The sequence below is a fragment of the Arvicanthis niloticus genome, chromosome 16 (assembly GCF_011762505.2).
Source record: "Arvicanthis niloticus isolate mArvNil1 chromosome 16, mArvNil1.pat.X, whole genome shotgun sequence".
NCBI lineage: Eukaryota > Metazoa > Chordata > Mammalia > Rodentia > Muridae > Arvicanthis > Arvicanthis niloticus.
In genome coordinates, this window is record NC_047673.1 from 48,221,480 (window position 1) to 48,238,421 (window position 16,942).

General features: G+C 41.6%; 1 protein-coding gene and 2 long non-coding RNA genes across 3 annotated transcripts in view; 2 read left to right on the forward strand and 1 right to left on the reverse strand.

Annotated features, from left to right (window-relative positions):
• Positions 1–1,588, forward strand: part of LOC143434702 (uncharacterized) — a 29,096-nt gene extending 27,508 nt beyond the window's left edge. Inside the window, exon 4 of the long non-coding RNA XR_013104413.1 lies at positions 1,420–1,588. This is a non-coding gene — a long non-coding RNA (uncharacterized LOC143434702). The remainder of the gene's footprint in view (positions 1–1,419) is intronic.
• Galntl6 (polypeptide N-acetylgalactosaminyltransferase like 6) overlaps positions 1–16,942 on the reverse strand; it is a 1,047,155-nt gene that overhangs the window by 27,489 nt on the left and 1,002,724 nt on the right. The window contains exon 11 of the mRNA XM_034520732.2: positions 375–491. Within this exon, the coding sequence (XP_034376623.2) occupies positions 375–491 (117 nt within the window). The remainder of the gene's footprint in view (positions 1–374; positions 492–16,942) is intronic.
• LOC143434703 (uncharacterized) lies at positions 4,411–7,234 on the forward strand. The gene is made up of 3 exons (XR_013104414.1): positions 4,411–4,489; positions 5,187–5,370; positions 6,245–7,234. It is a non-coding gene; the product is annotated as an uncharacterized LOC143434703 (long non-coding RNA).

Here is a 16,942-nt window from a genome sequence, read left to right on the forward strand (position 1 = left end):
CACCAGACCTGGGCTCACACGCACATGCCAACACACTCAGCCTTGAAAATATGGGTTCTAGAAGAGCAGACTCAAGTTCTGATGTGTGCCTGGCAAACACCTTACTGGGCTGATCTATCACCCTAATCCTTGGTCTGCAAGTTGAAATAAGTTTTTACCCGTTATTTTGATTGATTATCATGATTCTTCTGACAGGAAACAGAAGCAGAGGCCGATAATGACTTACTAACAGTAGATCTGGTTGGTGACAGACCATGACTTTATCCAAGTCTCAAATGTACCACCCAGAAGCTTCTTCCCATTCTGTCCCTCCATGATGTCCTCAGCTCTCTCCCCCACCCGACTAGCCTTCAGTCCCTTGATTTCTGACTCACCTGTTCATGAGACCATGTCCTTTCGGAACCATCCTTGACACAGATGTCCAGCCTCAGTTCCGTCCCTGTGGCTCCATGTTTGCTATCCACACATAAGTTGGCTGCCACATTTCGAATCTGTATCAAGAATATATCAAGCATGTGGCTGTGTTACTATTCCTGACAATCCTGGGATCTATAAAGGGTCTTCCTTGGTCTTTTTGATGACATGACTAGAAAGACACCTTGAATTTATATGCAGTTTGTTGAGAAAAATGGAGACATTGAAATATAACATAGCCTGCATGTAAAACAACAACAAAACAAACAAACAAAAAACCCCCCTAAAACAAAAATAAAAAACAAACCACAGAGACTGCCCCACCTGGGGATCCATCCCATCTGCAGCCACCAAACCCAGACACTATTGCTGATGCCAAGAAGTGCTTGCTGATAGGAGCCTGATATAGCTGTCTCCTGAGAGGCTCTGCCAGAGCCTGACCAATATCTGTATTGGATGCTTACACCCAACCACTGAGCACAGGGATCTTGGTGGAGGAGTTAGGGGAAGGACTGAAGTTTGCAACCCCTTAGGAAGAACAATATTAACCAACCAGACCCCCTAGAGCTGCCAGGGACTAAACCACTAACCAGAGTACACATGGAGGGACCCATGGCTCCAGCTGCATATGTAGCACAAGATAGCCTTATCTAGCATTAGTGGGAGGGGAGGTCCTTAGTCCTGTGAAGGCTCAATGCTCCAGCATAGGGGAATGCTAGGGGGGTGAGGTGGGAGTGAGTGGGTGGGTGGGAGAGTACCCTCATAGAAGCAGGGGGCAAGGGGTTTGGGATAGGGGGTATGCTGAGGGGAAACCAGGAAGAGGGATAGCATTTGAAATGTAAATAGGTAGGTTGAATGTCCCGCAGGAGAGGACAGAACTGCCACTCATTTCCTTATTTAGAGACAGTGGCAAGAGTTTTAGCGACTGCTTCGGCACCCCTGCGAGGGTCTCTTTCTCCTGTGTTAGGGTATGTGAAATGAAGTAAAATTTGATTTGTCCAACAGAGAATCCAGGGACACCTATGGGTCCACCACCTTCAAAAACAAACCGCCCACCAACCCCACCACGCGCACGGGAGTATGTACAGGAACGCTTGGCTTCGTTCTCCTGAAACCCATTTGAACTGGTGACTTAGGGGCATTGCTTGGGCTCCGCCCACTTGCAAACCAATTGCATCCTTTCCTTGGTAGCTCTGGAGATGCCGCAGTCCACAAGAGTGAACTTGACTGCTCATCAAAGTAGAACTGATAGGCCATCACGTCAACACAAACCTTTGTTTCAGTTTTCTTAAACAAGGACTAAAGGGAAACAGTCTTTTGGGATTTTTGGAGGGGCGAGGGACAGGGGGGAAAGAGAGAAGAAAAGCGTTTTGTAGAAACACTTTTCATCATGCGTGTGAAAAAACCACACATGTACTTCTTTTGTAAAATAGGAACACAGAGAGTTAGTTTCAGTATCATTGTCGAGTGTGTGTGTGTGCGCGCGCGCGCGCGCGCGTTGGGGGAGGGGATATTGACTTGCTTTATACTCCAGTCTGCCCTGGAACTTTGGATCTTTTAGCTTCAGCCATGTCTACTATGTCCGGTGGGCTGTTACCGTCCTGAGCACTGCTTACTCTGTAAAGCTCCAGTTTTATCTCCTCCTCTGGTCCACTGTATCACGGTTCTGAAGCTGTCTGTCACCTGAATAACAGCCTAATAGCACCCTGGGAGGGTCTGTCTCTACACTTCTGGGCTCTAACAATACCTGCTCAGCCTTGTTAGAGAAGAGTCTTCAGTGTGTATGCTGACATCGACTGCATGACACTACTCTTTGTTCTAAGGCAATCTAGGAACTCCAAACGGCATTTATGAGGGGGAAGCAGCTGTTTTTTATATTTTGAAGCCACTGGACACAGGAGAGAGGCTTTCCTTACAGGATTGGCATTTAAGCTTGCCCACCATGGGTCTCCGTTCTTAGGAAAGGAGAGAGCATCCAAGCTAGGGACATGACTGGTGGCTCTGCCAACTCAGCCCATGGTTATGACCAGCCCTCCCAGAGAGCCTCACTCTGTTTCCAAATGTTATGAGCCCAAAAGGTCTCTGGCAGGGAGAGAGGACACCATTTTCTAAACTCTTGAATTTTCTCCATTCTCACTCAGATGGCAGCTGTGTAGACAGCGGAATAAACTCCTTTGCAAGCCAAATTTCAAGCTTCAAAGGCATAATTGTCTACATCTGTGTAAATTCCAGCACCAAGTTATGCCAGAGAGGAAATGCTGGGAGTTCAGTACAAGACGAGGTAGACAGCTGGGACAAGACTAACACCCGTTCCGTCCTTACCCCTTTGCCTTTGTATCTGCATCCCTACAGGCATGTGTGTGGAATCACTTCTTTTACTCACCAACACAGCTCCAGCAACATAAATAGGCGAATAGAATTAAAACAAAATCAATGTTTAAAGACTATAGGTGTATACTAGTATTTACAAATGTTTTTATTTGGTCTAGGCTCCGAACTGTGCTTGAAAGTAAGGCAGCACACACACACACACACACACACACACACACACACACACCTCAAATCTAGGACGAGGACTATTGCATAAAGCTGTGATAGAAAACATCACGTCCAGGCTTCAGTCCTTTAATGGCCAGCTTCAGGGCTTGGCACTGTTAAATTGCATTGAGGGATCTGGAGGAAGGCTAAGGAGAATTACAGTGAAGTGGCGCTTGAGGAAGCATGGGCAGGGAGAGGGTAAAATCCAGGGAGAAGCTTTGGGGCCTTCTAAATGAAGAAGTACACTCATCACTCATCCATCACCTATAAGTGGCTGCTGTATCCAGGCATTTGTGCTAGATCCTGGTCACCAAGAAGACAGAAAAGGAATCCATCTCCTCCAACACGCAGCCCATCGTGTCGTCAGGATGTTAGAGAGCACATGAACAGAAGGGATCCCCGAATTTCCCAGAACTTCTAGCTGCAAATTTTAAATATGACAAAAGGTGTCAGGATGTTCTCCTTCATAGAGTGTTGGTGACTTGGGAAGTGTACTGACTATCGGGGAGGCATTTTCTCTGTTAGTGATTGAAAAGGAGAGGGTTAGCCCATTGTGGGTGGTGCCATCTGTCGATGGCTGGTAGTCTTGGGTTCTATAAGAATGCAGAGTGAGCAAGCTATGAGGAGCAAACCAGTAAGCAGCATCCCCCCCCCCCCATATATCAACTTCATATCAACTCCTTTCTCCAGGTTGTTGCCCTGTTTAAGTTCTTGTCCTGACTTCCTTTGATGCTGAACAGCAACATGGAAGCCAAACAAACCCTTTCCTCCACAACCTGCTTTTGTTATGATGCTTCACCATAGCAAAGGTAACCCTAACTAAGACAGCAAGTGATTTTTTTCTTCCCAGAACTAGACAGACTAGACAGGAGTGCAGGATGGAGAGAAAAATTAAAGAGACAGAAGGCCCAGGTACCGCTCATGAGATACAAAGGAATTTCTCAACAACCTTGGTCATACACTCATTTTTAAAGTTTAGTTTTTCTGTTTATTAAAAACACATACATTTTATAATATGAAAAAGTTTTAAATAAAAAGCTGGAAAACCCCCACATCTAAGGAACACTTTTCCCGTAAGTTGCTTTGGAAGTATGGATGAAAATCCGAAGACTAAGAGGGGCAAGTGATCTCTGCTCACTAGGAACCTAGATTCTTGATGGGGAGACATCACTGAAGTCATCTTTTCTGGAGACATGTTTGTCTTGATTGGTTTCATGTCACCTTGACATGAGCTACAGTCAACGGAGAAGAGGAAAGAGACCTCAATACAAGGTTCACATCAACACTGGCCTGTAGCTGTGTCTTTTAGAGTCTGACTGATGGTTGATGTGGAAGAGCCCCGCCCACTGTGGGAGGCACCATTCTAGGCAAGCAGACTTGGGCCATGTAAGAAAGCTAGGTAAGCATGATGGGGGGGGGTAGGGAGTGGGGGTGGGAGGGACAGAATGAGGCACTCTTCCATGGTCTCTGTTATAGTTCCTGCTTTGAGTTCCTGTCCTGGCTCCCATCAGAAATGGATTGTCACCTGGAAGTAAGTGTAAGTGGCAATGAACCTTCTCCTCCCCAAGTTGCTTCCAGTCACAATGTTTTTATCATAGCAACAAAAAAGCAAAGTAGAACAGAACACAAAGCTTACTATTTTAATATTTTAAAATGTTCAGTTCAACAATATTAATATATTCCAATGCTGTGTAATGATCTATTCCCCCAGGTGTTCTTATATTTTTGGTTGTGAGCCTAGCCTTTAATGGCTTAGCCATCTCTCTAGCCCTCCCCAGGTGTTCTAATTATTCAAAACAACAACCATTAACCATCAAGCAATGGCTAATTCTTTAAACTCTCAGCCCTTGTTAATGTCTATTCCACTGATGATATGGATTTTTGTGTCCTAGGTATTTTGTACCAGTGGATCACACCATATGTGTTTTTTTTTTTTTTTTTTTTTTTTTTTTTTTTTTTTTTTTTTTTTTTTTTTATGTCTGGCTTATTTCACTTAGCAGAGTATATTCAAGGTATTATGGTTGTAGTGCATATCAAAGCTTCATTACTTCTCAAAGCTGAAAGATATTCACACACACACACACACACACACACACACACACACACACACACACACACACTATCTTTGTTTATTCACATATTGATGGATACTTGAGTTTTTTCTACCTCTTGACTACTGTGAATAATGCTGCAATAAACCTTGGCATACAAATCCCTGTTTTGAATTATCCTAGGTGTACGCTTGGGATTAGAATTGCTACCCCTATGGCAAACGATAATTCTGAGCTTCACTTTTTGAAGGACTGCCAAACAGTTTTCCATAGAGGCTGTGCATTATAGTCTTACAAATAATGTCCGACACTTCTCCATCTCCACACATCTCGCCAGCAGCAACTCTGCAGTAAGTGGCCCTTGCAGGTATGAAGTAGCATCTCACTGTGGTTTGGATTTTGTATTTGCTTTGTGGCTAGTGATTTTGAGTGCTGCTTTATGATTATTTGTGAAAACCTCCTTCATTGAAAACTCTGTTCTAGTCGTTTGCTTACTCTTCAGTACAGCTGTTTTATTTTTATTTTGGAGTGTTTAGTGTTTTCCTACATTACGAATATCAATCTCATACTGGTTGTGATTTGCAAATATTTTATTCTGGTCAAAGAGTTTCTGTTTCTATACCAGTGATAGTGTACTTGGTAGACAAAAGCTCCAATTTTGGTAGTGTTTAGTATATGTAGTTTTCCTTTTGTTGCCTGTATTTCTCTCTCTCTCTCTCTCTCTCTCTCTCTCTCTCTCTCTCTCTCTCTCTCTCTCTGTGTGTGTATTTGTGTGTCAAATTTAGGAAATTGTTTCCAATCTAGTGCCATAAAGTTTCCCTTTATATTTTATTATTGAATGTATTTTATTTTATGTGTATGTGTTTTGCCTGCACATATGGATGTGTATTATGGGTGAGCTATTCTCTGTGGAAGCCACAAGAGGGTGTCAGATCTCCTGGAACTGGAGATTTAGATGGCTGTAAGCCACCACACAGGTCCTCTGTAAGAGCAGCAAGTATGATGTCATCTTCATAATTATAACTGAAACAACACTCTTTCTAAGTAAAGTCTGTCTTAGTGAGGGATTCATTGCTGTGAAGAGATGGCATAATCAAGGCAACTCTTATAAGGGAAAACATTAGTTGGGGCTGGCTTATAGATCTAGAGGTTCAGTTTGTTATAATCGTGACAGGAAGCATGGGAATGTTCAGGCAGACATGATGCTGGAAGAGGTAAGAATTCTCCATCTTGATCCACAGGCATCAAGGAGAAGACTGTGTTCTGCAGGCAGCTGGGAAGACTCTCATCTATACTGGGTGAAGCCTGAGCATAGGAGTCTTTAAAGCCCACCTACACAGTGACACACTTCCTCCAACAAGGCCACACCTCCTCCAATAAGGCCACACCTCCTAATAGTGCCACTCCCTATGGCCAAACATTGGAACACATGAATCTATGGGGCCCAAGCCTCTTCAAATTACACAAAGCACATCCTGATGTATGAGTGATGAGGACCTCAAAAGATGAAGTTTTGATGATGGATATCCAGCTGTTTGAGTGTTAGCATGAGAGTTCACTTCTTGATAGTCTAATCTATTCTGTTGTTCTGCTTGTCTTTTCTCATGCCTGTAGTATACTATAAAACTTAGTGTATCTAGGAAAACTAGATATACTAGACTATCAAAATTAGAGCTTTTGTCTATCAAGCACACTGTCGCTAACATAAAAAGGTAACTCTCTAAGCAGAGTAAAATATTTGCAAATCATATGTTAAGTTTTGAAATAAGAAAGTATGAATTGCCTGGCAGTGGTAGCATATGCCTTTAATCCCAGCTCTCAGGAGGCACAGACAGGTGGAGCTCTGGGTTCAAGGCCAGCCTGGTCTACACAGAGAAACCCTGTCTCAAAAAGCCAAACCAAACCAAATCAAACTAAACCAAACCAAATGAAACCAAACCACCAATAACAAAAAAAAGCGAAAATAAGCAACCAAATAGAAAAAGCCAACAACGACAACAACAACAACAACAACACACATACACACAACCCTGCTTTTGGAATTTTGATAGGGATCACATTAAATCTGTAAGTCTCTTTGGTCAGTATTGACACTTAACAATATTGCTTCTCTAAATCTGTAAAATGGGATGTATACACTTATGTAAATCTTCAATTCACTTTGGCAATGCTTTTAGTTTTATTGTACAAATCCCAGACTGTACCGAGTAACATAACCCTGATTTTATTTTTATTGGGGGTGGGTGGGTGGGTGGGTGGGTGCATATCATGTTGCAGTTAGGAGCACACATTCTCTGGCTAGAAGGTCCAGAGTGAGAATGTGGGTTGACAACTTCCCAGCTGTGAGCTCACACAAATTTCTTTACTTTTTTAGACTCAATCTTCTGTAAAGACAATAATCCTTCATCCATTTGTTGTATTAAACTGAACACACACACACACACACACACACACACACACACACACACACACAGAGTGCATTGTTAAATAATAAAAATTTCTTACTCAAAATATTGGCATGGTTTCTGTTTCCTGACCAGAGAACCAAGGATGCATCTGCATACAAGTAAGAACAGGATACTGCATCATTCAAGCAAAGAGTGTGAAGCACAGGAGACCGCAGACAGAGTGCTAAGAATTACTTCTTTTAGAAGAGGGCAGAGGAAGAAGGCAGGGGAAATGAGACAGGAATCAGAAAAGGGTAGGAGAAGACCTTTAAGAAGACGCGGGAAGGTCAGTACTATTCAAATGTGTAGGATGCAGACTGGAAAGATGGCGGAAGTGTGTTCAGAAGTCATAAGTGACTTTTCAGAGGACAGTTCCCATGGCATGACTGGAGAGAGCAGACAGACTGCCAATTGGATTGAAATAAACTAGGAGGTAAAAATTAGGGCCAGCTGTTGGAAGCTTCTCTTTCTAGATGCTTGATGGTGATGGTGCAGATACATGCAAAGCCTACACCGAAGTAAAGCCGACACAGCTATTTTTTGGATGCTGAGATCGGAGGCTGGAATTATATGTAAGCCGTGACATAATTGATTTGAGGCTCAGAAAAATAATGAAATACTTGTAGAAACTACCAACAGTCTATAAACACAAAGTATCACAAGTGCATTAAGTATCCTGACTGGACTCCCCTCGATGTTTAAAGCGTTGCCTCACAGCCACTGCACCATTTCCGCTCCACCAGATCCATACCGTCTCTAATTGCTCCATGCTGGTGGCATCCAACGGCTGTTGGCAGAGACCAACTATTGCCTTTCCTTGAAATGATGCCCACAGAGATTTTCTTCCTATCTTGTACACGTTTGCTTCTGAATTCACTATAAATATAATTGCTTTGGCATCTCTCTCTTGCCCTGGGACTTACTAGAACTGCTCATTTTTAGAAGGCTGGCTTATATTATGCAAGAGAAACATGAGCCCATGGCATAAAGATTGCCAGGGGGCCTTCAGAGTCATACATACTGTGCTCCAACTAGTCTTTTACTGAAACCAGGTCTTGCCACTTAAAGTTAAGTGTTGTATTATCAGAAAATTGTGTATAACCTCAACATAGGGACTTTTAAAATTATGAGTCATTTGTCAAAAAAATTCAACCCCCCTCAAATAAAAACTAAAAAGGGATATTTGTATGAATAAGGAACTTCTTTGGAGATTAAGATAAGTAACTCTTCTCTGACAAAAGGAAAATAAATTAGGACAGCCTTCCTACCCCTGTGCTCCCCCTCCCGCCATTTTACATTGAACTGGATTCCTTTACAGCAAATTCACTAGATGGGTTTCCCTGCCATGCTATCTTCTGCATTCACTTACACCTTCACATCTGCAGCCCTGAGAAAGCAAGTGATCTGCACAAGATTATATAGCAAATGGGTGACAGGCAAGGCTTGTATCCGTGGCTTTGTTTCCGAGGCCTGTGCTCTTGCTACCACAGATGGTAATGGTTATAACTCATGGACTAGAACTGTCTCCTTTTGGACTGACAAATTGTGGCAAATGACTTACTGAGCCTGAAAGAATAGATGGGTATTAATAAAGGCTGTGAGTCTTTGGGTTTCACCAAAGAAGCACTTTGTCAGTATTTGCATCAGAGTCTGAGAAACTAAAAGCAGTGTTAGAAATAAGTCGCTGACTCTTAGGGGGGCTCTGAGGGATAGAGAGGTGACAGCTAGTTCACTCGAGCTCCAAGACTCACAGGGAATATTTGGTTACTCATACACATCTCCATAGGTGGCAATTGAGTGAGTAGAACCGCAGGCATTTTGAGAGAGAATAAGAGGGGGAGAAAAAAATGAGGGAGGGAGGGAAGGGAGAGGGAGGGGAGAAGGAGGGAGAGAGAGACACAGAGAGACAGAAATAGAGTCAGAGAGAGAGAAATAGAGTCACAGACAGAGAGAAGAGGGAGGGGAGAGGGAGGAAGGAGGAAGAAGGGGAGGAGGAGGGGAGGAGAGGGAGAAGGAGAGAGAGAAGGAGGGAGGGGAGGAAGGGAGAGAGAGAGAGAGAGAGAGAGAGGAAATTATTATTCTGAACTTTGAACGAGAGTCTAGATTTTGAACCCTGGCTTTTAGAAAATGCCCTTCCTGAAAAGAAAGGTGGAGAGGGCATTGATCTTATCTTGACCTATGTAATTCACTGTAAAAACCCCACTTTGTGTTCAGTCACCACACCTACAGCTTCCCCTTCTGCTCCGTGCTATTCCTGCCCTCTCCCCTTGCCCTTGAAGATTAAAAAGCTTTGCCAGTTTAGATTTACTCTCTGTAAAACCAAGAATCTAGAAGAATTTGCATAAGAATTTGAATCCTTAGAAATAGAATTCTTTTTTAGCTTGAATTTTCTTCTTAAGGTTTGGTGTTGTAATTTCATGAAGTCAGGGAGGGAAGTATTTTCTTGTATATTGTATGCCATGTGCTCTACTGGGACAGAGGCATAGTCCAATAGCTACTCTGTCTGAGAAAAGGCTCTTGAAGGTACAGGCTACAATTATTCATGAGGAAAACATAAAAGCAGACATTTTGAAAAAGCTGTGAGTAGAAGTTAGCGTGTTGAATGAACTTACAGGAATCCCCCTTTCCCCTGTAATTTACAAAATTTGGGTGAACACAATTTTTAAAACTGAAAGATCTCATTATTTCTAATGAGATCTAATGGGAAAATATATAATGAAAGTCTGAGAGAAACGTTGTAGAAAACTCTGTAGAAAACATTACCGTGAGGATAGCTAGAAGTCAGGAAAGATATGTTTAGGAGGGAGCTCCTGAAGTCTGTCAGTCTTCTCTAGGAAGAAGGAAGTTATAGACAGAATACTTCCAAAGATGTTAGCACTGCTCCCTGAGCCTGTGTCAGGACCTTAAGGCAGGGAGGGCTTAAGCAAAGGCACAGTGATGTAGAAGTTGGTCTATGTGCAGTAGAGATAGTGTTTCCCCTTTTAGCTCCAAACTGAGAGATGTAAACCACACAATGGACTGAAAGCCAGAGATGCTGGCTATCGTGTTTCCAGAATTGTCCCTTAAAAAATGACATGCAAACATCTCCTTTGACTAAACCACATGTTGGGCAAGTACCTGATTATTTAACTGACATCTGAACATTTAATATTTCTTGAATTTTTCTTCTGGAGTGTAATTTTGTAAATTACAAACTCTCCTCCCAAGAGTTGAACTCCACTATACAATGGCAGAAAATGGGACTTTCTGTAGTTTTATAAAATCATGAAAAGCCACTCCAAGCATTATCCTCCCAGCTCAGGGCAACAGCCATAGACTTTGGAGATGAAGCAGTTTTTAGTAATTGAAAAACTACTCACACAAACCGTCTTTATGATTCTTCCTTTGAATTCAGGTCAGCTGGTTAAAATGTGGGGAGGTTTAAAACCCATCTAATATACACTTGTTAAGCTCTTGTGTAGGATTTAAGACTGTTCATTAACGAAGATCTACAGTCAAATTATAGAGCTGGTTCTGAAAGTATGTGGTCCCTTAACCTTGGGTAGAAGGACAATCCAATTCCCAAGATACTTGGTAAATATGTGACCCTTTAAACTTCTCCAGAGAAGCAGAGTCTCTTGAACCTGGTCTTGAATTTAATAGTCAGCTCATTTAATAGCCAGCTCTTTAAGAAGGGTAAAAAGTATTGCCCAGCTAAAATAATTCACAGGCTTTTTTTTTAAGTTTCCTATTGTAAATTCCATTATTGCTAATTCACACAATACTTCAAGAGGTGACCTGGATCTTCAAAAACCAAGCCAAACCCAACCCAATACCCAAACCAGGCACGTGTTAAATTACTTTGGAACACAGAACTGTAGTGTAGCACTTATAAACTATTTCACGACAGGACTCCTCTACAATAGTTCTCTGGGAACCGTGCTTTGCCAAGTTACGCCATTCTACTTTGTAAAGCTTTAGACTGAAGAGTGTTAAAGATGTTGACACTCTACTTTTTTTTGAAGTCACACACTTGGAGAACAAGAAGAGTTGTGTTCTGAAGGGCTGGGATTATTCCGAGTCACGGTGACTAGCATTCTACCGTTATCAAGGGCAATTCACACAAGATGAATACAGATAATGAATCTTGTTTCCCTAGAAAGCAAATGTGTTATTTCTGTGATGTCAGAAATTTGACCTCAGGGCATCAATTTATGCAGCAGTTATTATAACACAGCTAAAGTACTCACTAGATCCAGTCAGCATTCTGAGAATTAATCGAATATTTATCTCTAATTTACACATCTTATCTAATTTCCTTCTGAAATTTATTCCAATATGGTTAGTCATGTCAAACTTAATGAACAGATGGTTTTGGAAATGAGCTAGCTGAGATTTGGCTGGAGAACAGGAAGTAACAAAAGAAGATTTACCTTTCCATGGAGACAGAGTAAAATTATTTCTTTCCCACTGAAAACAAAGCAGAACACAACAAATCCAAGGCTAAAACAATACCAACCAAACAAAAAAAATTTCCAAGAAAGTGAACAGCAGGGTTGAGGCTATGCCTTAGTTGGTAACATTTCCAAGACTCCGGGTTTGTTACATGGCATTATATAAAGCAAGTGTGAGAGCATGGAAAATGAGAAATTATTTAGTTATCTTTGCCTGCACAGAGAGTTCAAGATCAGCCTGAGGTACACGAGCCCATGTCTCAAAAACCACTTTCTCTTCTGTTCCTCCCTAGTTATGCTCCCTTCATTGTCTTTACAAGTCTTCGTGATTTTGAGAGAGGGTCTTACTATGTAGCCACTGCTGTCCTGGGACTTGCATGTAGCCCATTCTGGCTTGCATTTATAGTTGTCGTCCTCCTACTTCCATCTCCCAAATGCTGGGATTATAGGTGTGGTCCACCACACCTCAGGTGTCTTCTGGGGCTTCTCTGTGACTGACAGATGTCTACTCTTTGGATGTGCCTGTTCTCTGTGAACGTAGGTGACTTAGTTCCCCTTCTTAAGAGAACCAAATCCTTTTGAAAATAAAACCCTACTACTAGGACATCTTCTGCTCTAAATTACTCCCCTAAGAAGCTTGTCTTCAAATACAGTCAGGTGTAGGATGGAATCCTTAGGGTTTCAGTATAGGAATTTTAGAAAAATGTAACCCAGTCATTAAAAATGGTGCTTTGCCAGTCATCTTTTAAATTGCGTGCATGCAGAAGACCCGTCTCCTGTTCCCAGAGTCCACTATGGGTTCTTGCACATTTCTGCTCTGTGAAGAAAGCAAAGCATGATGACAGAAAAGCCTAGGGCTAAGAATGTCAAAGTCAATGTCATTCCAGGGCAGAGTGCCTCCCTCAGCTTTCCCTTACTGGCTCTGTTCTAGGGGAAGAGACGCTATGGAACTGAACTGTATCGATAGGAGAGGGACAGGTTAAAAGTCTGGGGAGCTTGTTCAGTGCTACTTGATATCTGCCTGGGTAGAAGGGCAGCAAGACTGGGAAAGACCTTATGAAAATATTGTTATACAGCTTGAAAGAAATTAAAGAAGACATTGATAGACATATCCTTTTAGTTCATGGTTTTGGAGACTTGATCTTAAATTGTTAATATTGCCCACTGTTAGATATAGATTTAAGGCAATGCCCATCAAAATCTCAATGATTTTTTGTTTTTAGAAATAGAAAATCTGTTCTTAAATTCACATAGGGTATTAGAGGATCCTGAACATCCAAAGCAAACTTAAAAAAAAAAAAAATCAAAGTTGAAAAGAATCACACTTCCTGATCTGAAGCTTACTATAGTAATTAAAGCAGCATATAAAGACATGCATAGAGATTAATGGAGCAAGCTGGAGAGCCCAGCAAAAAACCTGGCATGGATGGTCAAATTAGTTTTGGCAAGGATGCCAAGAAAAAATACAATATTTTCAACAAATGATTCTGGGGAAAATGAATATCTGTAGGTGAAACAATGGTGTTTGGTCTTACCTCAGATTATGTACATGAGCCAAAGGCCTAAATATCAGAGCTAAAACTATGGAACTTTCAGATATCAAAATATACAGGAGTAAACCTTTAGGACATTGATTTTTAGCAGATCTCTCTCTCTCTCTCTCTCTCTCTCTCTCGCTCTCTCTGTCTCTCTCTCTCTCTCTCTCTCACCCTGCCTTGATATGATACCTAAATCACAGGAAAAAAATGAATTGAACTTCATGGAATAAAAAATAAATGTATGTTGAAGGACCATTATCAGAATGAAAGAACAACCTCCTCAGATTAAAAAAAATATTTGCAAATAACATAAATAACATGTGAGATAAAGGTTTCATATCCAGATATGTAAAGAACTCTCATAACTTGAAACAAAAAGCAACAGACCTAGTTCAAAAAGGGCAAAACTTGATTATTTATATCTCTAAAGAAGATACACATTGGACACACACACACACACACACACACACACACACACACACACACACATCTGTAATGCATTAGCCATTAGAGAAATGCAAATTAAAAACCACAGTGAGGTGCAGTTTCATAATCGCTAAGATGGTTATTCAAAAAAAAAAAAAAAAAAACAGAATAAAGCTCTTCTGGGGTACAGTGGTGAACTACGAAGCTGCCTTTGTGTGAAGTGGTCAGAGATAGAGGTCGGGATCACAGGTACTGAACTCTTTTCCATATGAAAAATGTAAGTGCCCTAGAGACCAGAATTAGGGCAACAGGCCACAGCTGAAAGTGAAGAGAAACAAAAGACTAAAAAGAACATGGAGCACTTATCTCTAGCTATGGGAAGAGAAACTTCATCCAAAGTGTGTTTTCCTTTCATCTTCTCTGAGTGATGCTGGGGATTAAGCTCTCAGGTGTGGGATGCTTACTAGGAAGATCACCAAGTAAAGCTAGAAGAGATATCGAAAACAGCAGATGGACACAGATCTACTTATTTGTCTCCAAATGCTGCCCCCCACTCCTGGTCCCCCTCGGAGAATTTCTCCCTTATACCCCAACCCCTTTGTCTCTGAGAGGGCACCCCTCCTCCCCATCTCTCCACCATGGTGCATCAAGTGTCTGTAGGATGAGTCTAGATGCACAGATCCAGCAGAGAAACAAAATAAACAAAAAAAGCCAGGCAACATGTTGTTTTCACAAGACCATGACTCCTAAGTTGACTGATCCAAATATACAGAAATTGTAGAAACACTGGACAAAGAAACCATGTAAGCACAAGGAGATTTGAATGGTCCCTATTGAATGATCAATAAGTAGATCATTGAAGAAACCAGGAAGGAAAACTCAAAATTTCTAGAAAACGAAAGCACAGGTTTTCTGTGTCTTTGGGATACAGTAAGGGCATCCAAGAGGAACACTTAGAGCTATAAGTGCTTGCATAAAAATCTATAGAGATATCAGATAAAAAACTCAATGGCAGAACTCAAGATCTTGGGAAAGAATAAAGCAGAAATGAAAACTAAGAGACTAATAAAAAGAATTAATGAAACAAAGAGTTGGTCCTTTGAAAATATAAACAAGTTAGAAGCCATTAGTCAAGCTAGAGAGAGAGAGAGAGAGAGAGAGAGAGAGAGAGAGAGAGAGAGAGAGAGAGAGAACGCTAGGGGGAAGGGTCTTAATATAATTAGGGATGAATAATGGTGAGTTACAATGACATTCAGAAGAAATGAATCAATTTCTAGACACATAAAATCTATCAAATTAAAATTAAATCAGGAAGATATAAAGAGTATATCCTATTTTATTTTACATATATACATAATATATATACATACTATATGTATATGTGTATGTGTACGTGTATATGTATATATATAAAATATATGTTATGGGCACCACATACATAAAAAAGCCTGGGAGTCCAGAAGAGACTATAGTAACAGGAGGTTGTTAGCCACTGTACAGATCATAGAAACTGAATTGACAAGAGTAGCAAGTTCTCTTAGCCTGTGAACCACCTATCCAGCCCCACTTATAAACAGGTTAAACATATCTATGATAAACAGTGAATTGGAAATAGTAAGAAAAAATGTCTTCCAACAAACAAAGAAAAGCCTTGGGATGGGCAGATCCATGCGATGATGAAACACTTTGTAAGACAGACAGCACTGATGGTGGCTCAGTAAGGTGAACGCATGCAAGCCCATTGGGAAAAGGCAGCTTTTGTGTTAGCATTTTACCACAATACAAAGAAGATCATGCAGTGTACATCTGGGAGCAGCTGGGAGTGACTTTTGCTTTCAACAAATTCATGGGAGAGAGGAAACCTCGATGCAGGGTCTGGAGGGAAGGGGCATGTCAAAGAAGGAAGAAATTTCTTTGCAGGGGAATGAAAACTGGAAGATATAACTCATAGTAAGCATGCTATGTTTAGCACCAATTACAGCTTACACTAACACAGTGTCTCTCCACCTCAACCCTTACTTTATACATATAGAGAAAAGCTGTGGCCACGTATCGTGGTATCTGTTCTTTCAAGGTCATGCATTATTGTCTTGGGAGAGAGAACTCTTGAAAATTCCCCAAAGGACTGATGTTAACAGAGAAGCAATGATTATAGCAAAAAGTGGTAAGCATTTTTTTTTTTTTTAAATTCTGCTTTCTTTAAGTTTCAGGATTCCATGGAAACACACACAGCTGAGGTAGCTGCATCTGAGCTTCCCAGTTTACATCATTAGCAATTTGTAAGCAAGTTCAGAGGTTCCTGGAGCCAGGGGAATACTCAAATGAGCTGAGAAATGCAAAGCCAGTGAGCTTCTTAATTTTACAAGCAATCTTGCTCTTCAAGTGGGGAGGAGGGATAAAGGAAGAGGAAAATGAACGAGGAAAAAGCATTGGAGAGTTGTGTTGCTTTGCTGTGCTCAGTTTGACTGAGGTGTCAGATGGGTTAACACTTGGCCTCTCCACCCTCATCTTCTCACTCACAGTACCACAGCTGGGGTCTACCACTGTTGAAGTCATTTATTTCACCAAATTTAGTTTCTTTGCCACAATACAAAGAGGATCATGTGGCGCACACTTGGTGGTGATTGGAAGTGGCTTTTACTTTCAGTGAATTCATGGAGGAGGAGAAGCCACTCCATGCTGCAGGGTCTGAAGAGAAGGAGCATGTCAAAGAAGAAAGAAGTTTCTTTGCAAGCTGTGTGTGTGTGTGTGGGAACGAGGGAGGGAGGGAGGAGGAGGGGGAGGGGGAGGGAGGGGGATGGGGATGGAGGGGGGATGGAGGGGGAGGGGGAGGGCGAGAGAGAGAGAGAGAGAGAGAGAGAGAGAGAGAGAGAGAGAGAGAGAGAGAGAGAGAGAGAGAGAGAGAGAGATTCTGATGTGGCCTGCCATGCCATCACTGTGGAGACATGGACCCATCAGAGATCATCACACTCACAGAAGCGTAGATATAGAGCTCCCGGGTTCAGTCCACTACTTTTTATGTTGCCCAGGAACAAACACTGTCTCAGAGGTGTTCAATAGTCATCCTCTGTGATTAGTGCTATTAGTTCATATTG